Raw genomic sequence first — 16,672 nt, 5'->3', positions numbered from 1 at the left:
GTAGTAGTGGTAGTTTAATACTAGTAGTAAAGTAGTAGTGGTAGTTTAGTGCTAGTAGTAAAGTAGTAGTGGTAGTTTAGTACTGCTAGTAAAGTAGTAGTGGTAGTTTAGTACTAGTAGTAACGTAGTAGTGGTAGTTTAGTACTAGTAGAAAAGTAGTAGTGGTAGTTTAGTATTAATAGTAAAGTAGTAGTGGTTGTTTAGTACAAGTAGTAAATTAGTAGTGGTAGTTTAGTACTAGTAGTAAAGTAGTAGTGGTAGTTTAGTACTAGAAGTAAAGTAGTAGTGGTAGTTTAGTACTAGGAGTAAAGTAGTAGTGGTAGTTTAGTACTAGTAGTAAGGTAGTAGTGGTAGTTTAGTACTTTTAGTATAATAGTAGTGGTAGTTTAGTACTAGTAGTAAAGTAGTTGTGGTAGTTTAGTAATAGTAGTAAAGTAGTAATGGTAGTTTAGTACTAGTAGTAAAGTAGTAGTGGTAGTTTAGTACTAGAAGTAAAGTAGTAATGGTAGTTTAGTACTAGTAGTAAAGTAGTAGTGGTAGTTTAGTACTAGAAGTAAAGTAGTAATGGTAGTTTAGTACTAATAGTAAAGTAACCTTTCTGTATATTATTCATCGGTGTTTTGCGTTACATGAACATTATTAACAGATACGTACGTCAGGTGCACTAACACATTTTTGCTCCACAGAGATGCAGCGATGCAGCTGGTGAATGCTACAAGGATTCTCGCAGTCGCCCAGGAGTCGGCAGAGTTTTGTTCTAGGTCTCCAGGTGGGTTGATCTATTAACCCGTCCGCTGCGATTGGCATGGATTTAGCTTTCACTGGTAGCCTGGTAACATACACTCCCAGGTCTTTCTCTGCCTCTGTGATGGATAGTGGAGTGTTTCCCATGTGGTATTGGTGTGCTGGATATCCCCTCCCAAGGTTCAGGACTTTACATTTTTCTTCATTGAGTTGTAGCAGCCACTTTTTGTTCCATTCCTGCAGCTTGGTGAGGTCTTCTGGTAGGAAATCCGCAGTCAAGGGGTGACCTAAGCACTTGAGCTGCCTGAAAAAGAGAGTTTTAAGCCACTCCTTCTGTCTGCCACACCCACTGTCAACCCCTTTTCAAACCTATATTATTTGTCATTCCCATCAGTTGACGTTTTAACACAATAATTCTTATCGATCTATATCTCTGACGTTCTGCCGCTTCACTGGAACTTCACTCTCGGGGGTAGCCACAGCTGAAGTGTCTCCATTTCTTCCTGTTCTGGCACTCCCTCTCTGCACACTCAGTCCAGCTACTTCCAACTCTCTCGCTCCAATCCTCGCTGACCCTATTGATCCACTTCACAATAATACTTAGTTTGTGTTTTTTCATGCTGGTGTTGGTTATATGATCCCCACATTGTATAAGCAACTCCTTGTTCTGGCACTCCCTCTCTGCACACTCAATCCAGCTGCCTCCAACACTCTCGCTCCAATACTCTCCGACCCTATTGATCCACTTCACAATAATACTTAGTTTGTGTTTATTCATGCTGGTGTTGTTCATAAGATCCCCACATTGTAAAAGCATTAAAATGGATGTTATAGGTTATAGGAGCAACACACTATAATTCCTAGTTCATGCTTATTCATACAGGTGTAGGTCACATGATCCCCTCTAACATTCCTATCTTCCATTACTGTCCGCAGAGTACAGCGCCCCCTACCCCTGCAGTGTCCTTGTGTCCTGGACCTTCGATGGTGGTGACAGTCTGAAAAAGGACGAGTTGGAGCTCTTCGCCAAGACCATGTGTCACCACGTCTGGAATGTCCACAAGAAGGGCAAGGCAAGTCTTTCCTCCACTCCTTGGCTGTTGGTTCCTCGGTAGAATTAGTTCATGTGTTGTGCTTTATATAGATTTTTATTTGTTGTACAGAGGGTCTCCTAGACATTATTAAGCTGATTATTACTGTTGTTCCTTGTCGTTTGAAGGGGTTAAGAGGCAGAGAACCTTGGGAACTAGCAACATTTTCAAGCAGGCAATCTTACCCCCATAGTGCGCCTTAACCCGGTAGCAGAGACGGGACAAATTTGTGGCTTTACCGTGCACCAGCGACGGGCCAAATTTTTGCCATGATATAAGCCCCCCATAATAGATGATGCATAAATTGATCACAAATGCATTGATATATATTATGAAATGGTTTGTGTGAGTGATGTTTTTTTCTCATTTTTCTCGCTTAGAGGGACCTTAAAGAAACATGATTCCCGCAGCTACTGGGTTAAGCTAAAGTCCTGAAATCCACTACTGGTGCCTGAGAAGTTACTTACCCACTCTTCTTCTCACCTACCCACCTGTATTCTTCTCTACTCACTCTCCTTCCTACTTACCCATTTTCGTTCTTACCTACCCACTATGGACCGGCAACAATGGAGGAGGCTCATATCCCGTCCAACCCCACTATAGGGAATAAATGGAAGTTAAACGATGATGATGATGATGATGACGACCTACCTAGTTTTGTTTCTATCTACCCACTGTCATTCCTACCAACTCTTTTTCATTCTACCTCCCCATTTTTCTTCCTACTTACTCACTTTCTTCCTACCTTTTGTTCCTACTTACATACTTTCATTCCTACTTACATACTTTCATTCCTACTTACACACTTTCGTTCCTACCTACGCACTTTTCTTCCCACCTATCCTCGACTGCACCAACTAGATTCTTACTTAGCTATCATTATTTTTTTATCATTATTATTTATTATTATTTTTTTCCGCAGACTGAGGGTGAAGGGAATGAGAGGTATCAGCTGGTGGAGGAGGAGCAAGGCCACACCTGCACCCTGGAGTTCACCCTGCGCCCCAAGCCCCACCCACACCTGCTGCTCCACTGGGTGACGCTGGACAGGCCTGCAGAGGGGAAGGAGAAGGCCAGGGAGGAGGTCGAAGGGGAGACCGCCCATGACAAGGTAATGAGGGAGTTGCTGGTCAGTAAGGGATTGCTAAACGGATGAATGTAACTGTTTCGACTTGTCTTAATTTTGACCGATATTTTTTGTTCGCATTTTTAAGTTGACGAATATTTTTTGTTGTCGATATTTTAGGTGTTTTGTTGTCACTTTATTTTGACTTTGGTATTTTTTTCCTCTGCATTTTATTTTCTTGTACTTAATGCAGAATACTACGATAATATGGCAGCTGTAGTGCGCTATATATGTACTCAAAATGACCACGTGCCAAATGTACTTAAGTTTTTAGATGCAACGTTTCACTGTGATGTACTCGAGAGGTTGACTTGTAATCTCCATCTTGCTCAATTAGCCCAGGACTCATAACTACGACAATATGGCAACTGTAGTGTGCTATATATATACTCAAAATGACCATGTGCCAAGTGTATTTCGTTTTCAGATGCAACGTTTCACTGTGATGTACTCGAGAGGTTGGCTTGTAATCTCCATCTTGCTCAATTAGCCCAGGACTCATAACTACGACAATATGGCAACTGTAGTGCGCTATATATATACTCAAAATTACCACGTGCCAAGTGTACTTAAGTTTTTAGATCCAACGTTTCACTGTGATGTACTCGAGAGGTTGACTTGTAATCTCCATCTTGCTCAGTTAGCCTAGAACTCATAATGCTGCCATGGATGCTGAGAAAAGCCTCCTTGAATTCTAAGTAACTTTTAAGGAGAGCAAAGAGTGGGATTAATAGGATTCTCGCACTAGGCAGTAAGGTAATAGTGTAGTGTTAAGTCATAAGGTTGGAACTGCACTGGGCTAATGTTAGAAGGATTGGGAAGAACAGAGAGGAGAAAGGGATTGGGAAGGAGTGAGAGAGGAAGGTTGAAACTGTACTGGACTAAATGTTATGAGAAGGATTGGGAAAGAATAGAGATAATAAAGAGATTGGGAAAGGAGTGAGAGAGGAAGGTTGAAACTGTACTGGGCTAATGTTAGAAGAAGGATTGGGAAGAGGAGAGAGGAGAAAGGGATTAGGGAAGGATTGAGAGGAAGATTGAAACTACTGGGGCAAATGGTATGAGGAGGAGAAGGATTGGGAAAGAATAAAGAGGAGAAAGAGATTGGGAAAGGAGTGAGAGAGGAAGGTTGAAACTGCACTGGGTTAAATGTTATGAGAAGAGGGATCAGGGAAAAGGAGAGGGAAGAAGAAAGGGATTGGGGAAGGAGTGAGAAGGGAAGGTTGAAACTGCACTGGGCTAAATGTTATGAAAAGAAGGATCAGGGAAGAGGAGAGGGAAGAAGAAAGGGGTTGGGGAAGGAGTGAGAAGGGAAGGTTGAAACTGTATTGGGCTAAATGTTATGAAAAGAAGGATCAGGAAAGAGGAGGGAAGAAAGGGTTGGGAAGGAGTGAAGGGAAGGTTGAAACTGTATTGGGCTAAATGTTATGAAAAGAAGGATCAGGAAAGAGGAGAGGGAAGAAGAAAGGGGTTGGGGAAGGAGTGAGAAGGGAAGGTTGAAACTGTATTGGGCTAAATGTTATGAAAAGAAGGATCAGGAAAGAGGAGAGGGAAGAAGAAAGGGGTTGGGGAAGGAGTGAGAAGGGAAGGTTGAAACTGTATTGGGCTAAATGTTATGAAAGAGGGATCAGGGAAAAGGAGAGGGAAGAAGAAAGGGATTGGGGAAGGAGTGAGAAGGGAAGGTTGAAACTGCACTGGGCTAAATGTTATGAAAAGAAGGATCAGGAAAGAGGAGAGGGAAGAAGAAAGGGGTTGGGGAAGGAGTGAGAAGGGAAGGTTGAAACTGTATTGGGCTAAATATTATAAGGAGAAGGATCATGAAAGAAGAGAGAAGAAAGTGCTATGGTTGTAGTTATGTATAATTAGGAAATAGGGAACAGTTTTGGAAGAAGCTGCATAGAAGGGAGGGAATAAGAGAAGTGCAATAGTGTGTAGATGTTGGAGACTTGCTGTGGCCAGTCAGTTGAAGGTGCTGTGAGGTATGATGGAGATAGGTTGAGTCTTGTACAAACCCAAGTGTCCTTGCCAGAATAAGGCTTCATTCCTTCATTTGCAAGCATGTTTAGTGTTATTTAGTGCAAGGAGAGCTGGAGCAGGGCCTGAGTACAAATATATTCTCATCTGCAACTTGTTACGGGTATGAATTACAGTTTAGTTTTTGTCATCTCAGTTTTTAGATGGTACAAAGCAATGTTACACCAAGTGATAAGTATCCTTAAAGATATAAATATAAGAACATTTAAGTTGTCATACTTTATTTTCAATAAATACATAAAAAAATATTTTCATCTTTGTCATCAGAATCCTGTTTTTTGCATGACAGAATCTGACCTGAGAATCAGATTGTTACTTGTTAGGAGAACTTGGTGTGAAAACAATCATGGTGCTGCATTGTGGTTCTTGCATGGAGAACTATTGTGGTTTATTGTCATTGTATTGTTTCTTACACTCTTGAAGCCTGTGGGGTTGGCGTTGTAGAGTGGGCAAGGTGTCAAGCCCCCGGCATATCCCCCTATTGATTCATTGACTGATTACACTGATAGAATAATTTAAGGCAGGGTTTTGTGGGCAACCTTAGTCTGGTCCCCCAAACGGTTGGTATTCAAACGCCTCAAAGTCTCTCTGGTACAACTTGTAAAGCTTGCGGCGCTGGGCCTGACTGAGGCTCGCCATGTACTGTGGGAGGATGCAGGAGGTGTTGCCTGGGACATAGGGCGGGAAGTGGAGGTTATCGGGAGCCCCAATGAGTCGTAGGAACCTCTCAGAGTCCTCGGTCAGCGTCTCGTACTTGGCAATGACATGGTAACGTATGGCGCAGGGGAAGCAGAGTTTATGGTACGGCCTCCAGTGCTCGTCGAAGTAGGAGGTGTCAGAGAGGCCCGTCACAAAGTCCACAAACTCTGGGAAGGTGACGTTCTTTGGGGTGTGGCTGCTGAATGGCCAGAACGATTTGATCTTATTAGCAACTTTCTCCTGATAGACCTTGTTCGTGCCACCCTCCAGCTTGTCCCGGTAGGCTGAGAGGAAGCGCTCGAAGGGGTCCCGCACTACTATGAGTTTCTTGTAGGTGTCTAGTTTATGTTGTAGCTCGGATGCCTGAGGGGAGAGAGGGAGTTAGTGACACACACACACACACACACACACACACACACACACACACACACACACACACACACATCATTGACACACTTTCATCTCACCAACTCAACACTTCATCTTCCTTTTCTTTTCCTTTCATCCTTCCTTCATCTTCTTCCTTTCCTTCATTTATCCCTTATCTTTCCTTTCTTTCAATCCCTCCTTACTTCTCTACTTCCTTCCTTCCTTTTCTTCCTCTTTTATTTATCCCTTTTCTACCTTTCTTTCTTTCAATCCTCCCTTACTTTTTTACTTTTCCTTCCTTAGTGCCTTCCTCTTTCATTTATCCCTTTCCTTCCTTTCTTTCAGTCCTCCCTTACTTCTCTTACCTTCCTTCTTTCCATAGTTCCTTCTTTTCTCTTTCAATCCTCCCTTACTTTTTTACTTTTCCTTCCTTAGTGCCTTCCTCTTTCATTTATCCCTTTCCTTCCTTTCTTTCAGCCCTCCCTTACTTCTCTTACCTTCCTTCTTTCCTTAGTTCCTTCTTTTCTCTTTCAATCCTCCCTTACTTCCTTTTACTTCCTTCCTTTCCTTCCTCTTTCATTTATCCCTTTCCTTCCTTTCTTTCAGCCCTCCCTTACTTCTCTTACCCTCCTTTCCTTAGTTCCTTCTTTTCTCTTTCAATCCTCCCTTACTTCCTTTTACTTCCTTCCTTCCTTTCCTTCCTCTTTCATTTATCCCTTTCCTTCCTTTCTTTCAGTCCTCCCTTACTTCTCTTACCTTCCTTCTTTCCTTAGTTCCTTCTTTTCTCTTTCAATCCTCCCTTACTTCCTTTTACTTCCTTCCTTTCCTTCCTCTTTCATTCATCCCTTTCCTTCCTTTCTTTCAGCCCTCCCTTACTTCTCTTACCTTCCTTTCCATAGTTCCTTCTTTCCCTTCCTCTCTCATGTCTCCTTTTTCCTTCCTTTCCACTCTTCTCTCCAGCTGTTGATATTTTGCATGAGTCAGTTCTTAGTCAAATGCTCTGAGTACTCACGTCGTAGGGCTGATTTACGAGCATCATCTGGTCGTGCAGGAGGTGAGGGACGTCTTCCGGTATGTCCTGTGGGTTATCCTCTTGGCTCAGGCCCGTCAGGATCATCCACAGGCGCTTCCAGTTCGTGCAGCCCACCTGAGGATGAGGCCTTGAATGAATAGGGACAGGAAGGGGAGCTGTTTGAGTGTGGCGCTGTGTGGACGATTATGCTGTCAGGGCTTTGTGATGTGTGACTGTAGTGTGTGTGTGTGTGTGTGTGTTTACCTAGTTGGAGTATACAGGGCCTCAGCTACACTTGTTTGGTTCTGTCTTCATATCTATAATTGTCCAGTTTTCCCTAAATTGCTACACACTCTTTGCCTCCACTACCTCCTCCTCCTCTAACTCATTCCAAGTGTGTATATTTCTATGGGGAAGACTGTACTCTTTTGTGTGGTTAAGATAGGTTCCCATATATATTTTCTCTTGTGTCCCCATAACTCCCTGACTTCACTTCCCCTATAATTTATCTATTATCTCATCCCACTAAGTCATTCATATTATAAATTTTCATGTTTGGGTGTAGGTGTAGGTGTGGGTTTGGGTGTTGGTGTGTATGTGCATGTGTGTGTTTTGTGAGTATGTGTTTGTGCATGTGTGTGTGTTTTTTGAGTGTGTGTTTGTGCATGTGTGTGAGCTCTAGTCTAACCTTGGGCACAAAACAATAGAGTGCCTTGTGTTGGTCATCCACGAGGAGGTACTTCAGGTCATCTTTGCCCTTGGGGAGGTACTTGGAGGCCTTGGGCAGCCACTGTCGGCACGCCAGATTGAGAACCACCTTCCTGCGTCGCTGCTCGGTCTCCCACGCCAGGGTTTGTTGCTGCTCTGGGCTGATGTCGGACTCCTTGGGGTCTTCCTCTGATGGGTAGAAGTGTAAGAAGAGAAATGTAGAAGGAGAAGTATAGAAGTGTAGAAGTGTGTTTTCCATTTTGAGTATAGTGAAGATGAAGAGCTTGAAAATTTGAAAGGAAGAAATCTAATGAGTCTTTAGTCCCAGGAATAGTGAGGATAAGAAATGATGTTTTTTTTCGTATTAGGTGTTTATTGACGATCAAGAGTATGAAGAACTGATGGCAAGAAATATAATGAGTATTGAAAGTAATGTCTGTCATCCCAAGAGTAATGAGGGGTAGAAATTATGTCTTTTTTCTTCCTTTCTTTCAATCCTCCCTTACTTCTTTTTACTTCCTTCCTTCCTTAGTTCCTTCTTTTCCTTCCTCTTTCATATATCCCTTTTCTTCCTTTCTTTCAGTCCTCCCTTAGCTACTTCTCTTACCTTCCTTTCCATAGCATGAAAAACTGATTCAAGAAATATAATGAGTTTCAAAATCGATAAATCTCATTCAAACAACACCTCCATTTAGCTTGACTTTCTATGGTAACTGTCTCGCATTGAATAAAATATAGGGTCTACTGTATTCCTTTTCCTCACCATTGCTGTATACCACCATAGAATCCTGATACCATTTCCGAGTGTATGTTCATTCTGTTACTGCACGGAGGAGTTGGAGGAGTGTTGCAGTGTCAGTGAGGTTAGTGTTACTCACCCACAGTTGGAGGCAGGGGCTGAGGGGCGCCCCACCAGAGTGTTGAGCGGGCCGGGCCATCGATCCTGCAACACCACCACCACCACCACCGCCAGAGTGAGTACAACCAGCAGCACTTGACATTATGAGGGTTGGGTGAAGGGAAGAGTCTTATGCAAGGATTTCTAAACTTTGTACCTATTAGTATTTATTATCAGTTATGGGGCTAGGTTAGCTTTTTATTATATTTTTGGGATGGAGTTAGCTAGTGTTGAATTTTCACAGTTTAAGTTGACATAATACAAACTTGTAAAAAGTTATATAAAAATATTAACAAAATCAACTAACCATGCCTTAAAAAATGGGTCGAAAAAGACAAAACAGACACATTTAATAAGGCAGGCATTATTCATATCCATGGTGTTGTGTTTTAGTGGGTGGGGTGTGGCTGGCAAGAATGATACTTGTTGGAAGAAGTTTTCATATATAGATTTTTACATTTGTTTAGAGCACACAGACCCTATATTCCAGACCAAGATCTTTAGAAGTAACACATACACACAAGGAGTGAGAGAGTGTATATATAGTATTTCTTCACATATCTCTAGCCAAACATTCTGAAGATCTTGGTCCAGAGAAGGTGAATCCAAGGGCGTTTCTAGGGTTCAAAAACATTCGGGGCTAAGAGAAAACATCAGGGGCTGAAGTTTGCACTGAGCGAAAAAAAATGTGGAGGGGGGGACCTGTTTGCGTTCACCACCATGCATCTAAGATAAACACATACTGCTACACTCCCAGACTGCACAGTAAACTACAAACTGCTCAGACTACTGGTATATGGCTTCAAAGTGAAATCTTTAGTATGAACTTTTGTATTATTTTTTGGAGGGACGGGGGCATGGGGCCTGGGGTTGAAAAAAGGTTTGGGGCTAGAGTCAAAACATTCAGGGTTCAAGTCCCGAAAGCCCAATGCTAACGACGCCACTGGGTGAATCTACATCTACAATCGAGTCATTGCGTTTCTGCCTTAGCAAATATTAAGAAGAAGGAAGTGGCAGCCAAATTTGTTTTTGAGTGATTCAGTCGTGTTGCACTGAATGGGAGTGATTCATTAGTGTCCATGAATGAATAAGAGATTGATGATGGTCATTGACTGTTTTAATGGCATAAGTGAATACAATAATAATAAATGAACATATTACTGAAAAAAGCGAAAGTAGAAATTGATAAAGTATATGTAAAATGGACAGATAAGAAGGGTAAAAGAGTTAATCATATTGAGTTTTGAATCAATGAAAATGTTAATGCATTCACATATGACAAAAAAGCAGAAAATGATAACTTAATTACGTGTGAAATAAATATAGATTACTAGGGGAGAAAATAAAGCCATGACTATAAGGAGTTGTGAATCAATGAATACGTTAAAAAAATGCAAAGGCCTATATGACAAAAAAAGTAGAAATTGATAACTTATATATACGTAAAATTAATACCAATCATACAAATAGCTAGAATTGATAAAAAAAACCCATCATACAAAGACATCACACACACACACACACACACTCAGTCACACACACGCACTAACCAGAGGACACAGGTAACAAACGCCGTGCACAGGTAGATGAGGACTCGTGCAGGCCGTGACATAGGGACGCGGCAGCCACCTGTGGAAGAGACGGAGCGAGGTGAGGGAGAGAGCGGGGGAGCGAAGTGAGGGAGGGGGAGGGATCTATTAACTGAGAGGGGCCGAGGTGGGAGAGAGAAGGAGCGAGGTGAGGGAGAGAGAGGAAGGGAGCGAAGAGAGGAAGAGATGGCAGACGGGTAGTGATGAGACAGCGAGTTGGATATATATAAGACAAAACTCAGACTAACGGCAAAACATGCATAAAAACACCTATTGTCACGTCTCTGATCAGCAAAATAACAAAACAATTAGAGACTGAGGACCAAGGTGAGAAAAGAAGACAGGAGGTACGAGAGAGCGAGATATGCGTCCACTGAATAAGACAAAACTCAGACTAAGTAAGTAAGTAAGTAAGTAGACTAACGGTATAACACGCATAAAAACACCCAATATCATGTCTAATCCACGAGGTAACAAAACAATTAGAGAATGAGGACCAATATTAGGAAAGAAGACAGAGGAGGCACGAGATCGCGAGTTATAATGCGTCCAATGAATGCGACAAAAACTCAAACTAACGGAAAAACATTCATAAAAGGCCTCATATCACGTTCCTAATTCACGAGGCAACAAAACACTGGGAAAACAGGCAGCGAGGTGAGGAAAGGGGACGAGGCAGTGATGAGAGAATGGGAGAACCCGAGTTAAATATTACACTGGGCAAATTTTCCGTGGATCTTCAGTCAAACCACGATTCCCGCTGGCGTGGTTCTCATATTTCCGTGGCTTTCTGATGTGTCCACGATCTTCCAAAGCTACGGTAGATTTCACCGAAGGACGACGGTATTACTCACCATCATTATCATCAGCAATAACAATAGACAAATGAGAACCACGCTAGCTGAAATGTGGTTTGACCGAAGATCCACGGAAAATTTGCCCCACTGAATGAGACAAACGCGCAGAGTAACAGCAAACCCCGTATATAAAAAAAAGCCTCATATCACGTTTCTAATCCAAAATAATGGGAACATAAGGCCGTGGCGCTCTTTTAAGTTATATATTCACTGTTATTTAGGGAAGGCGGTGATGGTTGTAGAGGGAGGGTACCCGGGTGCGCGCAAAAGAGGGTCGCGGCGATACAAAGCGATTTAGGTCAGAGAAGAAGGAAGAAAAGAGAAAAATAACAAGAAGTAGAAGTAGAAGAAGAAAGAAGACAAAGAAGAAAAAGAAGAAAAGAAAAATAATAAGTAGAAGTAAAAGAAGAAAAATGATAAAAAGTAGAAGAAAATGAAGAAGAAATGGAAATAAGTAGTAAAAGAAGACGGAGGAGGAGGAAGAAGAAGAAGAAGAAGAAGAAGGAAGAAGAAGAAAAATGACATCAAATAGAAGAAAAAATGTTGAAGAAGTGGAAAGAGTAGAGCAAGAACAAGAAGAGGAAGAAGAAGAAGAAAGAAGAAGGAAGAGGAGGAAGAAGGTAAAAGAAGAAAAAATATAAAAAAATAGAAAGAGAAGAAGGAAAGAGGAAAGAGGAGAAGAAGGGGAAAAAGGAGAAGAGCAGGAGGAGGAGGAGCAAGAGGAGGAGGAGGAGGAAGAAGAAGAAGAGGAAGAAGTGTGCATAATGACCCCCCCGTTTGAGTCCCGTTGCTCCCGTGACTCAGCGACCTTCCAGTGGGCTTCTAAAGAGGTCACTGCTCGCTCATACCTCCTTCAAGGGCGGCGTGGGTGGGGCAGAGAGAAGCGGGGTGGGAGGCTAGACTAGGCTACGGAAATGGCTCTTATCTCTTATACTTATTCTTATCTATGTAAATCTATGTTATTATCGTATTCTTAGACGCTATCGGCCCACAACAATTATATACAAAGGCCACAAAGAAGATTAGTCGAGTTCTTGAGTGATTTTTGAGTTCATGGTGCGTGTCTTGTCAAACTCGTATCCCTAGGCTCACAAAACTCCCCATGGAAATACTAACACAGCCTCTACGAAAGCCTTGTCAAATGTGGGTGTGTAAGCCTTGAAATGTTTAAAAATATGGGTCTTAAGGTCTTAATCTAGCGGTGGTCTTGTATCTCAGAGCCATACGTGGTTGGTATTACATTGTTGATTCTTAACTTGATGAGGTATTCTGATTAATCTGATTGCTGCTCACGTCGGTTATAGGGGATAAGGGTTGGTAATTACGATGTTAAAGTTTAGTTTGGTGCGTACGCTATAGCTGCGCGTGGCCTCGGTGCTCATTTCCGTTGCATTAGCCCGATGGGTAGCTTCGGTTTATTTGTGTAGTGGAATTTGGTTGTTTTCTCTTTAAGTTGTCTGTCTGTGTTGCGTGTTATGGAAGTAGAAAGCAGAGAAAATAAATCATGCACGGATCATCTGACATGCAAAAAAAATAACACAAGTGACACGAAACAGCGATAAAATTAAAGAAAAAAAGTATATAGGCCTATAGGAAAACACGAAAAAAAAATCGGTGGTTTAGTCAGGTCGTGCAAGTAGCTTCGTTAAATACAGAAATTGAATAAAGAATAAATAATTGAATAAATACCAGTGATTCCAAACGATGATAAAACAAAAGCAAAAAAGTAGGTATAACAGTGAATACGGGAAAATAAATGAGAAAGTCGTTGGTTTGGTCTTCGGAGTTCAGCGCCACAGGAATGCCTCTGTAAATGTTCCACCGTGTTTGTGTTTAGCGGAAGAACGGCTGACCTAGTGACACGGGAGAGAGAGAGAGAGAGAGAGAGAGAGAGAGAGAGAGAGAGAGAGAGAGAGAGAGAGAGTAAACTAACGAAACATCTGTCTGCATGGTAATGATCGCGTATCAGTAGGTGTGAAAAGAAAGGGGAGAGAGGGGGAAGAGTGAGGAGGGAGAAGAAGAAGAGGGAAGGAGAGGAGAGGGGAGGGAGAGGGGCGTGCCATTCTCCCCTTCTCCCCCTCCTCTCTTCCTCCACATTCCCTCTCCCCCTTCTTTTCCCTCCCATTCTCCCCCCTTTTCTCAGGTCCGTTAGGTAAACATCGACACGGGAGGGCAGACAATGGGTTGGTAGGTCACTGCAACACACACACACACACACACACACACACACACACACACACACATAGGATCGTATATATACAAGAGGTAGATGATTTATAAGGTTAAGCAAATATACGGTAAAATTTGACCATTACGTACTCGTCTAACATTGAATTAAAGAAGAAAGTAGGTCAAAAAGTTTATATAAGTACACACACACACACAGTAATGGGATCGTATATACAAGAGGTAGATGATTTATAAGGTTAAGCAAATATATGGTAAAATTTGGCCATTACGAACTTGTCTAGCATTGAATTAAAGAAGAAAATAGGTCAATAGAGTTTATATAAGTACACACACACACACACACACACACATGCACACACACACATGCACATAGATAAACGCCACATCCTTCATCCAGCCAGACATTTAGTTCTCTCATCCATTCTCCGTTACATCCGTCATCGTAGACTTTCCCTTCGGCCCTGTCCTGTTAGTGTCCGTGTGAGCCCAAGCTGACGGAGTAACTGATGTCCTCTGTCCCTCTCCCCCTGCCCCTCCCCTCCGCCCCCTCCGCCCCCCCAACGCATTGAGTGATGGCTGTTTAGCTTCTGTGTGCGCGGCGCTGAACTAATATTACGAAATTGACGGTGATAGCTCAGTGGTGGAGTGTCGGACTATGAGGAGAGGTGGCACTGGTTCGTATCCCTGTCTCTTTTTTCTCACTCTGGGTACGCAAGCCTGATAGATAGATAGAGAGATAGAGATTTGAGAGTGAGGGTTTAACATTCAACATTTCAACGTAACCTCACTGACGAACAGAGATAATAACGATGAAAAGAGGAAAGATAGAATAATTAATCACATCACCTCACTCCTCTCATCTTGCTACGAAACCAAGAGGGAGAGAAGGGGGAAAACAATAAGGACAGATAAAATAATAAATTGCATCAATGTTCTCTTACAATCACCTCGCTACAAAACCAACAGAAGAAAAAAGAGGTAAAGGGACAGAGGGAGGGAGTAAAAACAACCCACACCTTAACGTAATCTTACCAACGTCTTGCCACTATATAGAAGACGCCGTTCCCGTGCTCGAAGTCTTGGTCCAAGGCCGTGTTTTGGTCTTGCTTGAACGTCTTCGTCGGTGTTAAAATTACGGAGTGGCCTTTGACTCAGCACTCTTCCACAATACCTGAAGATACACAGTTGCTATACCCTTCACACTCCTCAGTTGGTATACCCCTCACACTCCACACTCCTCTGCACTCGCTCTGCCTGCTCTCCACCGCCTGAAGAAGTGGAGTAGGGAGTTTTCCGTTTTCCTTGCCCGCCGCGCGCACTCGCCAGCGTAACCAGGCAACCCTGATTTAACAGTGTTGCCACTTTGTGGGTTTTTACCCACAAATCTGTGGGTAAGCACTTCACTACTGGCTACCTACTGGCGGTCGAAACGTGGGCCACGTAGCACCCACGAATGGCCAACCCACGAATAGTGGGGGACGTGTGTATCTTTTTTTTTTCATCTCTGTCTTCATTCTTCATCTTTTCATCTGTGTTTGTGTTTACTTGCACGCTTACCAGGAGTGGAAATTGTTTGTGTACATACATACATAGCTTAATTATTACCATTACTTTGTTTTTATTTATTTATTACTTTTATTTATATGAGTATAAGTATTTCCATCATTATGACGCAGTTTTCTAATTAAGCCATTTATTATTATTATTATTATTATTATTATTATTATTATTATTATTATTATTATTATTATTATTATTATTATTATTATTATTATTATTATTATTATTATTATTATTATTATTATTATTCCTCATCTTCTTCTTTTTCTTCTTCTGCTTCTTGTTCTTGTTCTTGTTTTTGTTCTTGTTATTGTTCTTCTTGTTCTTGTTCTTGTTCTTCTTCTTATTATTATTCTTATTCTTATTATTATTATTATTATTATTATTATCATCATTACTACACACAGACCCTAAAATAAATGTTTAATGAGATTTGAATTTTTATTTTATCTTCATTATGTTAAGAATACTATTTATGCAAAAAAATAATAAAAGTTAGCAGTCACCTAAAACTACTTTGTGCGATTTTAGTGTTACATATTGTACGAGTATAGGCAAAGGAAAAAAATCCATTTCAAAAGTATAAATACCGTTACTGGTATTACCGGTATTTTGAGGAAGTACCGGTATTACCGGTGTTATGACTTAAATCGGTAAGAGGCGTACCGGTATTATTTCAGGAAACCGGTATCGGCAATACCGATATTTTTGTCAATACCGCACATCCCAAGTGTGTCCCGGGTGTTTCGCTACTTTTCGCTCTGAATCACTCAGTTCAGCAGCGACCACGGGGCGCGACCGACCGTGTAGTGTTTCCAGCTGCTGCACTGTTGGTGTCATGAGTGATAAAAAAGTACACTCAACATTGTAGATCAATCTGGGAGAGTGATGACGGATTCAAAGGTTAGTCATGTAATCACATTTTGTGGTCTAGCATGGCAGTGTATTAGGTGGGACCAGGCTCAACTCATCCCAGTAGCAGCAGCTTGCATTATAGTAATAAAAAAATATAATCAGTCAGAGGCCAGTTAATCTTAATAGTGAATGAAACAAAAGATTTGTTTTTGTTTTTTTTGTTTCTGTTGTAGCCTACTGCGCATTTTTGGCTACTGGTGCTGCTTTACAGGAAAAAAATAATGTGTTCTATTGATTTAAAATAAATTTTAAGAGCAATTTCTATACCAAATATAGTGATGCAAAAATATATTGACATGTATATATAATTATGTTGTTAACTTAACCCACTTTGAAACTGGCAAGCATTATAAAAAAATAAGGAAAAATATTTGTGGGCGGTGTATCAAATTTTGTGGGTATTTTGTGGATGAAATGTACCATGTTTGTGGGTAGCACCCGAGACAAAAGTGACTGACCCATACGCCTGCTGACCACTGACTTGCCCTTCTGCCCGCGCTGCCCTACCCCTGTTGACTGACCAGCTGGCGTGATGACTGGCTGAATGGATGACTGGCTGGCTGGGTGACTTAACTGGTTGGAGAAATAAGGGAGTGACTGACTGAATGGGTGATGGGTGACTGGCTAACTGAGTGACTAACAGGTGGATGACTGACTGACCGGCTGGCTGACTGGCTGACTGACTAAGCGACTGACTGACTGGCTGACTGACTAAGCGACTGACTTGTTGATTGACTGACTGACTGGCTGACTGACTCGCTGACTGGGAGAAGAGAGAGAGAGAGAGAGAGAGAAGGGGACCAAGGAGGGAGGAAATCTTACCTCTCTCTCTCCTTCTTCCCCCCTACATTATTTTTCTCTCCCTCTCTCCCTCTCCCCT

At 41.9% G+C, this 16,672-nt stretch overlaps 2 protein-coding genes across 16 annotated transcripts; one reads left to right on the top strand and one right to left on the bottom strand.

Moving 5' to 3' along the window:
- The first annotated feature begins 444 nt into the window (after nt 1-444).
- Nucleotides 445-5,243, top strand: LOC126994398 (uncharacterized). 15 transcript variants are annotated; one of them, XM_050853712.1, is made up of 6 exons: nt 445-769; nt 1,681-1,817; nt 2,758-2,946; nt 3,389-3,419; nt 3,574-4,277; nt 4,644-5,243. In XM_050853712.1, the coding sequence occupies exons 1-5, from the start codon at nt 697-699 to the stop codon at nt 3,576-3,578; spliced, it is 435 nt and encodes a 144-aa protein (XP_050709669.1). In that variant the 5' UTR covers nt 445-696; the 3' UTR covers nt 3,579-4,277; nt 4,644-5,243. The 15 variants fall into 15 exon arrangements, 8 of the variants coding, with proteins under 8 accessions (XP_050709669.1, XP_050709666.1, XP_050709665.1 ...); XM_050853709.1 differs by having other exon boundaries at nt 3,389-4,183; nt 4,738-5,243; XM_050853708.1 differs by having other exon boundaries at nt 3,389-4,183; nt 4,551-5,243.
- A 147-nt stretch (nt 5,244-5,390) lies between these two features.
- LOC126994397 (carbohydrate sulfotransferase 11-like) lies at nt 5,391-14,607 on the bottom strand. Its single transcript, XM_050853704.1, has 6 exons — nt 14,350-14,607; nt 10,232-10,310; nt 8,662-8,726; nt 7,764-7,972; nt 7,076-7,210; nt 5,391-6,057 (listed from the first exon to the last, which is right to left on the bottom strand). Exons 2-6 carry the CDS (start codon nt 10,291-10,293, stop codon nt 5,536-5,538), a joined length of 993 nt encoding a protein of 330 aa, XP_050709661.1. The 5' UTR covers nt 10,294-10,310; nt 14,350-14,607; the 3' UTR covers nt 5,391-5,535.
- Nucleotides 14,608-16,672: the final 2,065 nt, after the last annotated feature.

Source organism: Eriocheir sinensis, unplaced genomic scaffold, assembly GCF_024679095.1.
Source record: "Eriocheir sinensis breed Jianghai 21 unplaced genomic scaffold, ASM2467909v1 Scaffold787, whole genome shotgun sequence".
Taxonomy (NCBI): Eukaryota; Metazoa; Arthropoda; class Malacostraca; order Decapoda; family Varunidae; genus Eriocheir; species Eriocheir sinensis.
Note: the sequence above shows the minus strand (reverse complement) of the source record. Positions and strands in the feature narration are given on the sequence as shown.